At 44.8% G+C, this 19,098-nt stretch overlaps 1 protein-coding gene across 1 annotated transcript in view; it reads right to left on the minus strand.

The window, feature by feature from the left end:
• The window catches only part of SNTG2 (syntrophin gamma 2), a 201,056-nt gene that overhangs the window by 35,856 nt on the left and 146,102 nt on the right, over window positions 1-19,098 (minus strand). Inside the window, exons 10-12 of the mRNA XM_079940355.1 lie at window positions 16,282-16,411; window positions 14,659-14,697; window positions 5,965-6,081 (exon numbers count right to left, since the gene is read on the minus strand). Coding sequence (XP_079796481.1) covers window positions 5,965-6,081; window positions 14,659-14,697; window positions 16,282-16,411 — 286 coding nt within the window. The remainder of the gene's footprint in view (window positions 1-5,964; window positions 6,082-14,658; window positions 14,698-16,281; window positions 16,412-19,098) is intronic.

A 19,098-nucleotide genomic window follows, 5' to 3' on the forward strand; every position in this document is an offset into this window, starting at 1 on the left:
GACACACGTCATTGCACGTGTGTCGAACCTCATAGAATGTGATGATAAGAGGTGTCTACGCAGGTTCATCCTTGGTGAAACACGTACCATCTGGGGGGATGTTAATGACGGGGATGTGTAGGGCCTGGGAGTAGAGGGGAATCTCCGTGCCTTCCCCTCTATTTTACTGTAATCCTACAACTGCTCTAAAAATAAAATCTTTGAAAAAAAATTACCCAGGATGTTTCATGTCTTTGTATGTTGTGTTTAATACACAGCCTTTTCATCTCAAAGCAAATTACAGGTGAATTATTGTCATGTGGTTACCTTTGCAAATGGGTGTGTGCTAAACTGTATACTATGGTGTCACACACACATCTACACACACACACACATCTACACACACACACACACACACACACACACCCCAAAAGGAGCCATGAGAATCCTGCCTTCACGCTGACTTTGGAAATTTTTGTGGTCCATACCTTTCTGATCTCTACCTAACTCTTGTATGTACTAACACTGTGTACTCAAACGCTCTCAAAACACTTGACTTTAATAGGAAAATATTTACATACTTGTTTTCTTTATTTAATTAAAATAGAAATGGAACCGCTCGCATTTTTACCTTAAATGATATGAATGAATGAACTGGAAATCTTTCCAAAAGTCTGGGAGATGGAGCGTCCACATCACACTGTCTCCGGCAGGGAAACTTCCACACCTGAGAACTCGCCGTGCAGAACTAGGGCTAGCAAGTGCACGGGCTGAAGGCTCCGCCTCTGCGGGCACCTGGATGGGGGCCTCATGCACGAGCCCTCACCCCACGGCTTCCTTTAAGCTGCAAAGGCTGGCAAGATCCTGATGTAGTGTCTTTGCTTCTCGTGGAATTTGCTCGTGGTTATTTGAGGGTTTCCATCACGAACTGTTTTGAGATCTGTTGGCTTTACTGCCCTCACCCGCCCCCAAATCTAAAGGGTTGATTTTTCCTCTGTACAGTTGACCTCTGAACAGCACGGGTTTGAACCGCGTGGGTCTACTTTTACGTGGATTTTTTTCAACAGTAAATGCATGTAGTAAACACTACGTGATCTGAGGTTGGTTGAATCTGCGGATGCAGAACCGTGGGTACAGAGGAACTGCATATAAGGAGGGTGGATTATAAGTTATGCTGATTTTTCCACTGTGTGGAGGGTCAGAGCCCCTAAATCCTGCATTGCTCAAGGGTCAACTGTATTCTCTTTAGAGGATTTGATGATATTTCCAAAGCTCAGCCACAGAGCTCTAATGCTTATTATTAAATATTTATATTAATAGATGTATTAGACATTTATTTAAATACTTAATATTCACTTTACAGACTATCCAACCAGTAACCAAGGGGCATCTTCTTCATGTTCGGCGTGATGCTAGATTCAACGGAGCCACATTAAGAAGCTCCCAGGACGGCGGAAAATCAACAAATTGGTTTGCGGCGTTTACTAACAGAGAGGAATTCTCCATAAGCCATCTTTCAATCTCACAGCACCTCTCAAGTAGCCATTTACTTTGTACTTGCTTATAGGTGATATTTAGTAAGGAAATTTTAAAATTATATGAAGACATCAGGAAGTACACAAATAAATCAACTCAGTCTAATTTCTGGAGCGAATATTTATAAATACTACTGGCTTCATCCTTTCATTTCTTCCTGGGAATTACTAGTATTGATTACCCTGGAAAATAGAAATTATGCAGATTCAGGAGAAGCAGATGGCTTCTGCAACTTGTGACCATGCAGAATCCAGTGAGATGACACGGAGGCTCATCTGGCCTCGCAGCATTAAGGACCATCTACGTACTGATGCCTCCAAACTCCATCCTGCCAGACAGATGTCGTCCCTGCACTAGAAACAAGGGTACCTAACTCTACTTGAAAATCTCCTTGGGGCATCTCTAGATGTCTCCGGCTCCGGAACCCCCAGCGCTCACTACTGTGCCCCCCGTGGGGCTCCGTCTGGGGCGCCAGTGGCATCCCCACATGGCTGGAACCACAGCCACAGGCACCGAGTGGTCTGCACCTGTGTGCATGTCTCAGTGGGCTTCTTAAATTCTGCTGCGTTCTAGGGCTTCAGAGGCTGCGACGTGCTATACTGATGGGATGTACGATTTTATATCCACACCTAAAAATCAGAGTGCGAAACTACAGGCTTTCTTCAGGACAAGACAGTTTCCATATTTCAGTGACGTGAGACTCTAATCTGCGAGCGGGCAAGTTTGCATGGATGCGAAAAACTTACATTAGCCTCTGGCTACCCTAACTCCAGTGTGATCCGTAAATGAACGCGGGGCTCATTCAGTCTCACAGGTCTGCATCCTGGACATCACTTCCAGACTCCCCTGGGGTCTTGCTTTTCCTTTACAAGTAACGGCATGAGATAAACATATAAAAAAGGCCTCCCTCTTTTTTTGATGTCGACAAAACTATAATTATCAAAAGATGTTGCTGCTGATGACTCTGAGAAGAGATGGGGGCGGGGTGGAAAGTGTCTCCTGCAGAAACTGTTAGGAATGCGAGTTAATGAAAGATGCGCCTGCCAGGAAACGCCTTTATTGGGAGAAGGAGATGTCAGTTATAGGAAAAGACGAGAGGGCAGGTGTTCCTTTCTTCTTCTTTTTTTAAATTGTGCAATTCAATGTTTTTAGTATGCTCACAGTTGTGCAACTCTCACCACAGGCAACTGCAGAAGATTTTCATCGTCCCCCCAAGAAACCTTGTGCCGTTTCGCTGCCACCCTCCGTCCTTCTCCACCCTCGCAGCCGTAGGCCGCCACTAAGCTACTTCCTGTCTCTGTGGCTTTGCCTGTTCTAGATGCTTCACACACATGAAATCATACAATATGCGGTCTTCCGTGACTGGCTTCTTTCACAGGTGTTTCTTTACTACAGGGTAACGCCGCCCTTTCTCCATATCAGAGATGCAACTCTGTCTCAGTGGAATTAGAAATCAGGTAAGGGAGGAGACCTTGGGCAGAGAGAAGAGTGGGCAGAGAGACAGGAGAGTGATAGACAGACAGACAGACAAGCATTTCCTGCGAAGCACCTGCTTTCTGCAAACACCTTCTGAACGGGCCCCGCCGAAGAGACAATATGCTGCCGGACCCCACATAATCCAGAACCGGCAATCTCCGGATTTCCAGAACGTTCGCGATACGGGGCTGATGGCCACATGTAACTAGAAGCTCACACGGGAGGCTCACGTCCAGCTGCAGGGAAGTGGAGTGGCTTTGCTAGGATTATGTGCAAAGTAAGCGAAATCTCCCAGGGCACAGACGCTAACGGGCAATCCAAGGAGCGGCCGCCAGCCCAGCACTGGATTCACCCAAACCTCAATTTACTGGTAAGAACTGGGCCAGTTCACCTCGGTTCACGGAGGAAACCAGGGTTCCTCGCGCGGCCCTTTCCATCTCTGAGGGTCACCTGAGCACCTCCACCAGCTGCACCCAGAATCGGGGGGCAGGCGTCTGTGAAAAGACGCGGGGCATCCCGTGTGTGCCTAGAATACCCGTAACGCAGAAGACGTTGTCGCCAAACCAAAGGAAAGGGGGGAGTAGATTGTGAAAGCTGCTCACCGGTGCCGGGGAAGCCGGGCGGGGAGGGACCCCGGCCCCGACGGGGGCACCTGGGGAGGACTCAGCCCTCGGCCAGGCCAGAGCAGAGAGCTGAGCAGATTTCAAACTTCGAGGAACGATATTTACGGCAGCAGAAGGCCTGCTCCGGGCAAACCCGAGCAGCTGAGGTCAGCAATTGATTCGCATGATATATGCTGCTGGTGACACGGATCGATGCAAGAAGATGGGCCCTGGGATTTTAAAGTAAACAAGCCAAGCCTGGTGTTAATACAGATGACATTATCCATATGGTGCTGTGGAGATCCCCTGAGCCCCAGATGAGAATTTTTGTCCATGAAATTGACACTGCCATGGGAAGTGGATGAAATCGTCTTTCACTGTAACAGGTACAGAAATCTGATTAAATATTTAAAGCATTTCTCATAATTTAGAATGTTGTACTATGTAGGGAAAACTTATACCCTGAGAATATTAATTAACAAGAAAAGAAATATTAGGAGAACTCTCAGGCGTGTGACCTGGGACATCAGTCACTTCCTCCCCCAGTTCTGCAGGGGCGAACCCTCCTTCCAGGTACATCGGGTGCAGGTAGGGTGACCCTTTCCTCCTCTCCCAACTGTCACAGGCCAGCGGGAGGCCCCTCTGCTTGGAGCCTCACGGTACTGATTCTCGATGCCCCTCCCTGATGCACCAGTCACGCCCCAGCCGCCTTCCACGTCACTCACTGCTGTAGCCAGAAGTGAGGCCATCGGGGTTGTCTGTGGTTATTCTCATGTTTACTTTGTTAGACAAAACCATAGAAAGTTACATTTAGCAACAAAGGCTAAATAACATTATTGCATTTGAGAAGAACTCAATTATTATGCAAATCTGTAGATAACCCTCCAGCATCAGTAAATTCACAGCCTTGGTTTATGAAAAGCTCGAGTCCCTGGTGGAATACTGGCCTGGGTCCTGGGGAGAGAAAAGAAGTCCGTGGGAAGAATGGTGAGGTCTGGTGGCATCCGTGCTTTAGTTCCCAGTGTTGTGTCACTGGTAATCCTTCAGTTTCAGCAAACAGACCACAGTTCTGTACGGGGTCAGCCCTCAGAAACCTGGAGGGAGGCTACGTAGGAATTCTCCTACCCTGTGCGCAAGGTCTCTGTCAATCTTTTCTTAAACCATTTATTGAGGTGTGATTGACGTTCAGAAAGCTATACAAATTTAACGTATACAACTTGATGAATCTGAAGATGAGAAAACACCCAAGAAAGTATCACCCCCGTGTTTGCCATAAACGCATCCTTCCCTCCAAAGTCAGAGAGGACACGTGCTGTGAGGGTGTGAGCAAAGGGACCCTCGTGCACTGTTGGTGAGAATGTAGAATGGTGCAGCCGCTGTGGAGATGGTACGGACGTTCCTCAGAGAGATTAAACACAGAACTGCCGTACGATCCAGCAATCCCACTTCTGCACATTCACCCAAAGGAAATGAAACGTGAGCCTCGAGACCCCTGCCCCCGCATGTTCATCACAGCACCGCTCACAGCAACAGGACACGACACAGTCACAGTGTCCACTGATGGATGGGCGGATAAAGAAGATGTGCTGTGTGCAGACAAGGGCACAGCATTCAGCCTTAGAAGGAAGGAAATCCCTTTATTTATCTGTAATGGCAGAAAAGTAACAGCACGGTAGTAAACGGCATCGAACTGTTTAGACGCCTGAAGCTATCAGGTTCTGCTGCTTTTTGCGGCTCTGATGTTTGGACTCACACAAGGTGAAATTGCTTTAATTGACAAACTTGGAGGCAGGGCACACGCATTACATTGGGCCAGTTGTGGGAAAATGGCGCTGGTAGGAACTAGAAAATGAATCGTAAACTGTAGCATTCACCGTTCAATTTCTATCATGGGCCCTACCACATCAGGCTGTTTGTTTATTTTTATAAAGCTTGGGAGATATGAGGGAAAAATAGCTTTTGAAGTTTCATTATTTGACCGTTAAATTAGAAATGTCTTCACAGAAGGGTTTTCTTCTGTTTTGTTTGTTCTCTGGATTCTTCAGCTATATATGTGATGCTCTAAGACATCTGACTAAGCCTTTACATCCCCACGGCCCAGCCAGCTATTTTAAGCAGGAAAACACTCTAATGTCTTAACGGCTGTTCGATGGAAGGAAAACCATGGACTGGTTGATTTATGGATTTAGACTAAGAAAAGCCAGCGGGTCCACACAGGAGCCCTTTCCATCTGCGTACGTAGGGGCGGAGGAGGACGGCCAGCTGGTCGTGCACCCTCTCTGGCCTCTTCCAAGCGCTAGATCAGATCCTTGCTTCTCTTACAAGAATGGCCTCGTCGGCATCCCTCCCAGAACCCCGGAGGCCTGCTTACCGGAGGAGAGGTGAAGACGTAGAAGGACGAGCCCTTCAGGGCCAGGAACTTGGATCTGAAGGTTTGAGAGGAGCTGGCCCCTCCCAGTCTCTCGCTGACCCACCCCACGTGGACGACCTGTGGAGCAAAACCCTCAGAATTAACAACCAGGCCTTAGGAGAAGCACGGGGCCACCGGGGCGGAGAGAGCAAGCAACACACCACGGGCCGCAGACAGGGACGGGGGAGCCCTCAGCCACGTCCAACCTCCGATCAAGTGGACGCCACAAAGATGTGTAATATCTGGGGTCAAACGTCCAGGCTTCTGCACTGGGCCAGGCTCGAAATTTGAGCTTCTCAGTTCTCTTAGTTTGGGCCAATGCTGGACGTCTCAGCTGCCTCACACTTGTGCCTCCCATACGTAGATTTTTACAACCACGGTATTTAATTACATCCTATCAGGGGTTAGTATTTGTAATCTGTCTATGAGGTTGCAAAAGCAACTATTGTATTTTCCATTTCTGTAGTAAATATATCGTTAATACACGTGGGAGAAATGATTGTTTCTTTACAGTTCAACTTCCTAACAACAGTGAAAATAACACAGCAATATTAGATTCCCACAACTGGCACTGACTATCTAGTGACACAAAATGCAAACTACAACATATCAGAATATGGTTAAAAAGTTAACAGAAATAGTAATACAATTTAAAAATTGAGTGCATGAATTTAAACTAGTACTAAGGTCAAATCCCCGTGTTGTCTCAGCTAAAACTGTAATGTGACACGTACTTTGCACATTTAAGCAAACTTAGTAGTAAACTATCATAGACAGGCCGAGGGCTTTAGGGGATGAACATCCTCTGCGCTGTCTGAAGGGGCTGCCCTCCAGGTCTGGGGACCGCAGCCCTCGGGAAGCGCCCTCACTGCAGCCGCGTGAAGTGACTCGAGCCGCCGGGGCTCAAGGTAGGTCATTTCCTTTCCATTTTTACTTGCTAAATCACTGACAGCTTTCACTCACGCCTGGTGAAAGACTTCCCAGGTCAAGATGCCAGGTAAAATTTTACAAAAATCCTATTTCCACAGTGTTCCTGGTGATGGAAAAGAGAAAATTAAAGAGTATCATTCTACGGAGAGTGGCAGCCACAGCTAACCAGTCCAGGTGTTGAGTAGAAGTTGTCTAGCGCATCAGTGCCCTAGATACAGAGCTTTGGAAGGTAACCCAAATATTCCACTGGCTCATGGACTTGTCTGTTCCCTCTCGGTTTAGCTATTGTCTTGTGAAGACTTAGGGTCACATCAATGTGATACAGTTTTAATGTTAAAACAGAGAGTTTTATTATTAGTATACAAGACAACCTTATTTCATGTGTCCTTGGACTCGTTTAATGTTTCTGGGTCCGTTTTCTCGTCATAAAATGGGACTAGGATTCCCTCACATGGTAATTTCGAGAATTTAACGCTGTACCACAGAAAACTCCCTCCCAAAGTACTAGCAGGCAGGAGGCAAGTAACACACTGCTCGGATGGAATCAGGACTCTGCGGAAACAACACAAATAGCACTGAGTGCTTGAATATCTTGTGGATTTGAAACTGATTACACACGTTACTTAAAAATGTCTGATTGACTTTTCTCCTTTTTGTCCGGTAGGATCACACAGATACACTTTTGTTCATTATAACAGTAGCATTAATACTGCTGTAAACCATAAGACGTGCTCAATTTCCATGATTAAAACAAGCTTCATTTTAATCGGGTTATTTGTTTTCTTACTGCTGAGTCTTAAGAGTTCTCTGCATATTTGGGGGAAGAAACATTTCATTTTCTCTAGCTAGTTCAGCAGCTCCTTGATGTTCTACAATGAACACGAAGTCAATGGGTGGTTCGAATTCCACACTCACCACTGCACGAGCACAGTGATTTGTATATGTATAGAAGACACGATCCACTTAAGCGCGGTTACTAAAAACCATGAATTGCAACCGGATTGGGTTTTACACAGTGAAAACCAGGGATTTGTTCAGAGATCAGCCTCTGTTCCATGCAGACGGGACGTGGGGCATGAAGAGGCCGTCCTAGCTGCCTTAAGTTGGTACGAGACCACCTTGCTGAGCATCACCCAGGGGCAGTGGGTGTTTGGTAACGTTTTACAAACCAGTCATCACTGTAGGTCTCAAACGGCATGGTTAGCAGCATGGGTATATTTTTTTCTTAGTGCATTTATCAGCGCTCATGAGACATCCTGTGGTTCTGGACAATATTCACCCCGTTATCCTATTTCTGAGAGGGCTGCCTTCTCAGTAGTGGGGTGGGGACCACAGGTGACACTCAGTGAAAGCAGCTCTGGGCGCAGGAGCTCTGGACGTCAGGCTACACCAGGCCCGTCAAGGACTGCGTTTCACGTCCTTATCTTCAGAAGAGGACGGAGGCCGCTGCACACGCCTGTTTTGAGGCAGATGCAGCCGTTTGCACGGCGATACTCAGCATCACATGATGTCAGATCCTGTCGGCATCTCTAAGCAGGATCAGGGCTGTCTTTTCTGGGGCTCTCACACTGCTTCCCTCTGGGTCTGCGTTAGACCACATGCTCTCTGAGGATGAGACCTGTGTCTTTACCTGTATCTACTCCACACCCGCAGGATTGGCAGGGAGGGCTCGTCCCCTAAAATTTCTTGAAAGAACCCATGTGTGGCTCTTCATCTATCACTACCTGTGACTTTATGGGAAGTTAAACAATCACAGCAGGGAGGACCTGCGTATTGTATCCACCAGGTTGGCGGACCGGAAGCCTTTTGTTTTACTGATTACCCTCAAAGTGTGGAACCAGCATTTCTAGAAAGCACAGGAAATTGTTTAAATTCTAAATTATTGCACATTTTTAAGTCAGCCGCTTTGATACTATATTTAGTACCAGGAATCTTACTAAGATGCTTTCAAACTACTAAGCTAGTGAGGGCTGGTGGGAACAGAAAGCGCCACCCGGATGAGGAACTAAGTAATGGGAAGAAAACAGCCCCAAGCGGGTCTCTAGCAGTGCGGCGTGAGGGTCCCTAAAACCTGTAAACACGTTCTTCTCTCCGCCAAGAACTCCGAAGAGACCAAGCTTCAGCTTTGGGTCTCAAAGGGGGCTGTAGGGAGGACAAACTCTGCTGGGTTTTCCTTTATTTTTAAATCATATATTCAAATGCTGACAAGTCTCCCATGGTCCTCTTTCTCTTCATGAAATACTTAGTCACAGACTGCAGCGTAGATTCCACAAGGGATGAATGATGTGCTGGAACCTGATACACGGGAGCTTAATTTAAGCCAGGGCTGTAATATGCAGACAGGGAAATGTAGATAGATGATAGATGGATAGTTAGATAGATGAGAGATAGCTAATGATAGATAGATAGATGATAGATAGATATAGATAGATGAGAGATAGATATAGATAGATAGATGAGAGATAGCTAATGATAAGATATATAGATGATAGATAGATGATAGATAGATATAGATAGATAGATGAGAGATAGCTAATGATAAGATATATAGATGATAGATAGATGATAGATAGATGATAGATAGATATAGATAGATAGATGAGAGATAGCTAATGATTAGATATATAGATGATAGATAGATGATAGATAGATGATAGATATAGATAGATGAGAGATAGCTAATGATAGATAGATAGATGATAGATAGATAGATGACAGATGATAGATAGATATAGATAGATAGATGAGAGATAGCTAATGATAAGATATATAGATGATAGATAGATAGATGATAGATAGATGATAGATAGATATAGATAGATAGTTAGATAGATGAGAGATAGCTAATGATAGATAGATAGATGATAGATAGATATAGATAGATGAGAGATAGCTAATGATAAGATATATAGATGATAGATAGATAGATGATAGATAGATGATAGATAGATATAGATAGATAGATGAGAGATAGCTAATGATAAGATATATAGATGATAGATAGATGATAGATAGATATAGATAGATAGATGAGAGATAGCTAATGATAGATAGATAGATGATAGATAGATAGATGATAGATAGATGAGAGATAGCTAATGATAAGATATATAGATGATAGATGATAGATAGATATAGATAGATAGATGAGAGATAGCTAATGATAAGATATATAGATGATAGATAGATGATAGATAGATGATAGATAGATAGATAGATGAGAGATAGCTAATGATAAGATATATAGATGATAGATAGATGATAGATAGATGATAGATAGATATAGATAGATAGATGAGAGATAGCTAATCATAAGATATATAGATGATAGATAGATGATAGATGATAGATAGATATAGATAGATGAGAGATAGCTAATGATTAGATATATAGATGATAGATAGATAGATGATAGATGATAGATAGATATAGATAGATAGATGAGAGATAGCTAATGATTAGATATATAGATGATAGATAGATAGATGATAGATAGATATAGATAGATGAGAGATAGCTAATGATAAGATATATAGATGATAGATAGATGATAGATAGATGATAGATAGATATAGATAGATAGATGATAGGTAGCTAGCTAGCTAGCTAGATGACAGATAGATAGGTAGATAGATAGATGATAGGTAGAGAGGTAGATAGATATGACGGACGGACGGGTAGATTAGATTCACATTATAGACTGGTCGAGGGTGAGTAGAAAGCTGGAAGGGTAACTTCTAGGCTGACCTGGAGGAGCTGGGATTCTTTTTCTAGCACAGCAGCAGCCAGCGCTCCTCTGTGCGGACAATTTGTCAAGGGAGAGATTTTCCATCTGATTCGCACTCAGCTGAGCGTTGCCTGTTTCTCTGGAGACACAGACACGGGTTGTGGAGCCCCCCCCGCCCCTCGGTCCTGCCGTCTTCCTCCTCCAGGGCTGGGGCAGTGTCTTATTCTGCTGCTTCTCCTTCCCACATCTGGTTAATACAGTGCTGGGCACAGCATCCAACAGGAGTTACCTACCGAACTAGGAACTCCTTTTCTGGCCAAGATGGAAACACACAGATTGTTAATAACCTGAAACATCTATAAAGCGGATGTGAAGTTAATGAAATTCCATATGTAATTTAATTCTGCCTATATTAATTAGCAAAGAAATAAGTTATCGCTTATCTATTATGGAAACATTGGCTGCTTTAGGAAGCTTTTTTAGGTATATGCAGTTCATAAATAATTTTAAGGGAAGCTAATTTTAAATTTCACATTATGAATTTTCTATGGCTTATTACATAATCCAAGAAATGTATATTATAATTTTATGAACACCTACTTGTCCATCAGATAATAATTGTACAACTGCTCTGTTCCTTTTCACAGAAAAAGCTAGAATAACTTGAATTATTTAAGCCTCTTTTGGATTTGGTGATTAAGGTGCCCATATTTCCTTTAATTCAGGTTTTCGGGAAGAAATTTATTTTGGAAAATAGATTCTTGCTGTTTTCGCAGGGTGAACACATGTCCTGGTTTTCCTGGGATGATTCTAAAGTTACTCCTGTTGTCTTAGTGTTACTTTTAGGTCAGTCTCCATCCCAGAAAGAAGTGTCCCAGTTTGGATGACAAATTACACAGTCATTTTACTTATCAGATATAAGAGTCTAAAAATCTATACTTATGCCTTTTGTATTATCCTTCTAATTCTGTTTTCTTTGGTTTTTGTCAATTTCAGTGGTTGTCAATATCTTTATTTTTTTCTTATTTATCCAATATTATTTTTTGCTACATACCAAAATCAATAATTAATTGTTCAAAATGAGAAAAAAATCCTTCCTGTTTTTAAATAGGGCCCAACACCATAAATCTAAACTCCTATAATGCATACAAAATGTTTAGTTTTTGGAGAAAATTGAAAGCATCCTCTACTGAAATCTCGGCAAATTGGGGCAGGGGTTAGTTCTTTTACAACCTCACATAGTGAGGCCTGTCTCTGATGTTTCTTTCTGGATAAACAAATTCAAGCCCTTAAGTAACTTCAAAGTTATATAGAAATTTTTAAGTTAAAAAAAGACTTCAGATTACCCTTTGCAACTTTCTTCTCTTATAGATTAAGAAACTAGGGCTCAGGTGTTAATGTGTTCCAACTGCACCACCAGAGAAGGGATTAGGTGGGATTAGAATCCAGGTTTGATTCACCTAAGGCCACCAAGACTGATATCACACAAACGTGGCTTCATATATGACCAAATTTCACTAAGATAAAAACAAAGCGAAATCACTCCACTGCCTTTGAACCATGATTCCTTCCATGTCCTTTGTGTTGGGAGTTTTGCTCCTCAGATAGTTTTAACTTCCCCTGAACCTTCTTGATTCTCTCTTGTGAGTCAGTGGGAAAGAGGAGTTAAATTTCTAAACAAAACAGAACACGCTTCGGTTTCCAGACTGGTGCCCTTCCCAGACGGCCTGGCAGTCAGGTACAGCCGCAGAAACGCAGAGTACGCTCCAAATGCGTCAAGTTCAGGTCCTGGGAGAGCTGCTCAGGCCTCAGGGCAATGGGCATTCACGTGTGCCCGCACGTGACTGTCCCAAACCACTGACCATGCATGACGTGTTTGGGAAGTCGGGGACGGGACGCCTCCCCTCTGTGACAGGACATGGAGAAACTGAAGGAAGGGCTCCACCTGCAGGGCACTCTCTCCTGTGCTCCTGAAGCGGAGCAGGGCCCGTGGGGCTCCGGGGGCCTGGAAGCCTTTCTGTGCTCCCCGTTTCCTGTTTGTAGGAAATAGGCAGCATTCAGCCTCCAAGACCCTCCCCGAGTTCCAAAGGGCAGGTTCAAACAGTTGCTAATCAGGGAAGGGAGGGGATGCGGAGACAAGGGAGGAGCCCTCAGGAAACAATAGTGCAGCCTTGGGGCAGGGCCCTGGTTCCCCTCAAGGGATACACATAACAATGTCTTTGAGTTCTTCTGCAGAACTAAAACCCCCAACAAATGGAAGACGTTAGTACTCTTCATTCCACAGAGAAGGTCACAGTTCCGGAACCTTGAGAACCACAGGAGCCCATCGCAGACCACCTGAAACCTCTGGATTGAAGGAATGCAAGCCCTGCAGGCACCCTGATACTTTCCAGCAGCCCTGCCTCTGGACCATAAGACTCTGCACTACCGCCTCCAGGTCAGGACACACTGTTTTGAGGGCATTAGCCCGCTGTGGCCCACTTTGCCAGGCAAAGCAATAAAGCTCTTCTTTCCTACTTTACCCAAACTCTGTCTCTGAGATTCAATTCGGTGCCCGTGTACATAGGCTGACTTTTGGTACAGTCTTGGAAGAGTCTCTGATTCACGACAAAAAGGATCCCCCGGGACACTTTGCTAGTTTTGCTTGTGCCAACAGAAACCCAATTTCAAATGGCAAATTATTCTTGGAGACAAAAACACCAATTTGGTCTATTGTCCCACCAGCTTTGGTAAATAAATCCAGAGAAGACAGGCTTTAAGTGTGAACTACGGGGAGGTGTGTCCTCAGGGGAAAAGTCCAAGAGAAACTTCTGTCTCAGAAACACTAAGCCCAGCAGAAAAGCTGTATTTTATGCGTAAGAATATGCAATGAATCCTACAGTAATCTGAAGACATTTATGGGACCATTACTCATTAAATAGCTACCCACCCTCATTTAGCTATGTAAACAAAAATAGCTGTTCATAAATGTAGGAAAACATTACAACAAATAAAAGTTAGAAGAACCTTTCTTAGTGTTTCTTATCTAATTTAGAAATGTTGACTGCAGGGGTTTAACTTAAAACATGGTCCTAATTTCCTGTCTTTTTCAGGAAACATTTGATTGGCAGGTACTTACTCTCCTGAATGCCTTCCTTTTTAACGTAAATGTTATCACTGAGCTCTCCATAAAGGGCGTCTCTGAGTGCTCGTTAAAGCAAACTGAGCACACTCCTTTAGTTTGCTTAACTCGAGCCTACGAGGTATACTGCCTCAGACCTAAATGAAAGACACGACCAGAAAGCTAAGAAGCTATACATCTTAAAAAGTTCACACTTACAGCTTGAACTATGACTTTATCAAAAAGGAAACAGAAAAATAACGTAGTGACTTCCAAGTGTATTTACCTGATACACAGCTAAGCACTTACAGCCTAGTACATGAGCAGTCCTTGAATTAGAAAACCAGGCGCGTTACAGGTTGGCCTCCGCCCTCCGAACGAACGAGCCGAGGCTCCTGAAGACGCGGGCTACCACCACCAGAACACGCGGCCTCCAGGTGGACAAGGGCCAGCGCAGGCACAGGGGTGGGGTGCTTCCTTCCCACCCGCGACAGTAGCTCCCAGTCAAAGCCTCCCAGAGTGAAACCTCCTGAACGAGGACGTGAGCTAAGAAAATCACAGGATGCTGAAGACTCCCGATTACACGGGGGAGTCTCAGCTGTCACACCCTCTAAGCTTCAACAGTCACATCTAGGCTATCATTTGATCACGACTCCTTAGCAAATGTACGTGCCGACAGATCACTGATAACACGGCACACTCAGGTCAGAACGATTCCTCCTGCACTATTTCCAGGACAAACGAGCAGCTTCCTGGAGTTAACACTGTGGGTGAGGATGGACTTCAGTCCGATGTGTGCTAATGCTTTCCTGTCAAAATTTCCAAACCAAATCTCAAAAACAGAAAGAGGCTGCCTTCGGGGACATCGTATAATCAACACAAAACCCACGAATCCTACCTGGTCACAAGGAGAGCGGCACTGATTTGCCATCTTCATCTGTAGAGAGAGGGAAGCAAGGAGTCAGTATGACCATGTATTGACGTCATAATTTTTCAACCTAACTGGCAACTGGATTTAATTAGCTGCATGAAGTGTCCCTGCATGAAACGTTTCCTTTATGAGGTATTTCTTACCTGAAAACCAAACCAGAGCATGTACAGATGTCTGGCAACGACTCTCATAATAGAAAACCCAAGACTAGCGTATCGACGCTACTGTTTCAAGCATCAGCTCTTTACTAAGTGAAGCCCTGGGGCAGCGGATGCTTAAATGTCCACGTCTGAAATAATTGGGGAAAATGATGTCTGTACTACATGGTCTTAGGTAATTACAGTTTTCACAGTTCACATTTGATTCTCCCAGCAATCCTGCAAAATTTAACCAGTGAGGACATGAAGGTCCAGAGTAATAACAAGATCAAGCCTACCCAGTTGGAAAGTGGCTTTGAATCCACAGTTCCAGCTCGAAAGTGTCTGCGTCTCCTTTCCTCTGCTCTGCCCAGTAGCTGCGATGTGTGAGATTCATCTAGAACCATGCATTTCTGCCAATAACAAGCTACCACCACCTGGGTTTTTCTTTTCCTTTTATCCGTCCAGATACCTTTGGAATTCAAAATGTCAAGTTGGAAAACTGAGGTCTTAGAGAGGGTCTAGTACCTCCTATGTAGCTGAGAGCCTCTGAGGTCTTTGGAATAGAAATCTCACATTGCTGCTTCCCTGATATTTCCAAGTGCTCAGGCGAGCTCTGGTTAGTAGTCTCCAGGAGTGAGGCAGGTGTGAGACTACGCCGTGTGCATCCAGACCCCCGGGGTCCTCCTGCCACCAGCCGCCCTGGGCCACAGCAGGCCCTGGGGTGCAAATGTGGACAACGGGGCAAGTCACCTGCAGGGGCTGAGAACAAGGAAACGGGTCCACGGCCTCCTCGGGCCAAGGGCTGGTCCCTGCATGAGCCTCCCGCAGCTGTGGCCATCAACTTACTGCCGGGATACAGCGGTTGCTTTAGGGAACTGAGTACTTTATTCATGTTTTACTCTCACCCCATCTAGTTTTATTGTTTCATTTTGAAGTTTCATATTGACCTTGATCATCAAACAGATCACTCAAAGAGACAGAGTGTTTTTCTTTCCTGGGTGCCTGCGGTGATCCACTGAGAAGGGATGTTTGTGGTGGAGGTGCCTCTTCATAAGTTTCCTTAATGTTCTGGAGAATTACGTATTTAACCCAATTGGGTTCCCCAAATAAAAATGTCACGTTACATCAATGCATTTGGATAGCGTATACATAAAATTACATGCACACAAATACTTCTGTGTAGGTGCGTGGAAAGGAAGAGGGAGAGACAGAACCAGCGGGGAGGTGTCCAGAGGTTTGATTCAGTCTACACTCTTATACCAGGAAACTTTTAGATGACTTAATCTTTAACATTTTTAGTCAAAGGTTTGTTATGTTGAAAAAAAGTGCATGTTCTTCTGTTTAATGTTATTACCAACTGTTTCAGGATTCACCATAAGTAACAAAACATCCTAATTCTTTTCGTGGATTAAAGAGCAAAAACAGGGACATGGAAAGTCTCCGTGCTCACTTTTTGCAGCGTCAGGTCGCTGATGTTGGCAGACACGGCCCTCAGCCAGGCGGTGCTCTCCTGCGCGGTGTAAAACCAAAGCCTTCCCGAGCTCGCCCCATCCAGGGCCTGCACCTCAAATGCACTGGACCTGCAGGAGGAGGACAGGCGATGCTGGAAGGAGGGCCCTGGGATCCGATGCCCCAGGACCGGGAGAAGGCGGCGCCCACTCAGCCCTGCTCAGCACCGACCTGCAGTCACCGCGGGAAACACAGCTCACAGCTGTGGGCACAGCCTAACCCGTCTCCGTATCTTAGGTAGGTTTACTGAAATCCAGTTCAAAACGCTGAGATCCCTATTTCTAATTTAATAAACACATGAAAGGCAGCTCCTGTAGGAAATACACTTGCTCTTAGAGCAGGGCTGGAGTTACTGTTTTGTGGGGTCCTTAGCAGTGATTCTTTCGGAGAGCACTTATCATGGTCTGAAGGCTCTTGGCCCCGTGACGATGGAGCAGGTCAAACACCACCATTCCTCAGCGTCGATGGTGTTTTAGGACCACACGTATACGTCTGATTTACAACAGAGCTTTTGAAGAAGTTGGTTCTCCTTTATTTTTAACCATGAGAATCAGCCTGCCACAAACCCACCCATGGCAAATCATTCATAACGGCGACATCACTGTCTCTAATTCAGTAGTTCTCCCCTATCATGCAAGCCGTTTCTTCCAGAGATAATTTCCATATAACTATTGCTATAGACTGATGTGTGTATTCCCCAAAACCTACATGTTAAAGCCCTAGTCCCCAGTGTGGGTATATTTGGAGACGGGACCTCTAAGGAGAGAAGCTTAGGTGAGGTCAGAAGGGCGGGCCTGATCCAACAGGACTGGGGGCCCTATAAGAAGAGGGCCCAGAGCTCTGTTCCATGTGAGGACACAGTGAGAAGACAGCCGTCAGCGAGCCAGGAGGACAGTGCTCACCAGACACAACCCTCTGGAACTTTGATCTTGGACTTCCAGCCTCCAGAACTGTGAGAAAATAAATTGCTGTTGTTCGAGCACCATCCCCCCGCCCAACCCCCGCCGTCTGGTGTTTTGCTAAGGCAGCCTGAGCTGACGAACACAACCCTTACAACAAAAGAATGTCACTTACACGTCTGTTCGTTTTCTCTTAAGAAAAATGCACACTAACCCTTGCAGCTTATATCTCCACGGCCTTAAGAAGACAACTGAAAGGCTAAAAATGACAAAACAAACTTTTTTTAAACAAAGTTGGCACTAAATTATGTTTTAATAGTCTTTCAGATGTGGGTTCAATCATGGTTTCATACGGGAAAGGATACAAGGGCGGGAGAAGGGAGTAGAGACATCATAAACCAGCCCTGCACGTTCTTGGGCCAAATCTACCAACCGGAGTTTCTCTGATTAAACAATCCGTCTGTCTTTTTTATAAGTAGATATCCCTGACTACGTACCACTCCCACCCTAATCAGCACTGCTTGAATCAGAACATAAGGTTCATTTACAGAAAAGTGTGTTATTGTCCCTGCACCCCGCACCCACCCGGGCTCAGAAACTTTACCTGGCGAGGGGGTGAGGGACAGGCAACAAAACCTACAGCTCCTGGTCAATTTCCACAGGAAGTGACTTCATTTGCAGTAGAATGTGGAGAAGTTCAAGGTCACGGGCACTTCAAAAACAGGAGCAGTTTCGGTGAAAGGCAATTAGAAAGAGTTTCATAAATTAAATGAATACAGGCTGAACTGCTGGCCGGCTAATTCTCAGGAGAAAACCGGAGACTAAAACAGCTGGAAGGAGCTCTCCTGTGGTCAGAACAAATCTCAGACACCGACCCCAGGAACTAGGTCTTCAAAGGAACCCAGATTTGACTGGAATATTCTGCCGATCCATTATACCACAAAGCTTTGCTGAAAATGATAGACCAATCCGCTGGAAATGAGTGAAGTTGAACAGCCGGGTGTGGTCACAGGAAGAAACCAACCTCGGGCTTAACAGGACTGCGGGGAGAGCGGTGCCCAGACTTCACTAAAATGATCCAGCCGGTCACTAAACAATAAACAACAAACCGCAGGTAGGGGTGTGGCGTGAGGACCTGCACCCGGAGCTGCTGGAGACAGAACAGTGCGCCGCGCCGCCCGGGGAAAAGCAGGCACGGAAGGTGTCTGCGAGGTGACCAGACGTCACATCAGGCAGAAAGACTTCAAAACAGTCATGGTAAACACGTCCAAGAAACTAGAGGAAAGCTTGCTTAAAGAAGTAAAGGTACAATGACAACGTCACTTCAAATACAGAATGTTAGTAACGAGACAGTAGCTACAAAAGCGAGCAAATGAGTGTATTAGGGTGAACAAGTATAATAACGGAAAAAAATTTTACTAGAGAGGCTTGACAGGAGGTTTCAACTGACAAAGAATTAGCAAACTTGAAGACAGATCAGTAGAGTTTATGCAATCCAAGTAAGAGACAGAAGAAGGAGTGAAGAGAAACTGTCAGAACCTCTGACACTCAAACTAGAAAATGAAGAAAAGGTCTCCTGTTACTGCACGGAGGTTCCCCAAATGTTGCCGTATCTATTTGGTTTATAGTGTTGTTCAAGTCTTCTGTTTTCTTCCTGATGTTCTGCCTGGTTTTTCCATACACTATTAAAACTGGTGTATTGAAGCCTCTGACTATTACTGTTGAATTGTTTGTTTTGCCTTTCAATACTGTTAGTTATAGTTTCATGTATTTTGGTGTTCTGTTTTTAGGTGCATATATATTTATAATTGTTATATCTTCCTGATGGATTAAACATTCATCTTTTTAAAATGTCCCTC

The sequence above is a fragment of the Stenella coeruleoalba genome (genome assembly GCF_951394435.1).
Source record: "Stenella coeruleoalba genome assembly, chromosome: 13".
Classification (NCBI taxonomy): Eukaryota; Metazoa; Chordata; class Mammalia; order Artiodactyla; family Delphinidae; genus Stenella; species Stenella coeruleoalba.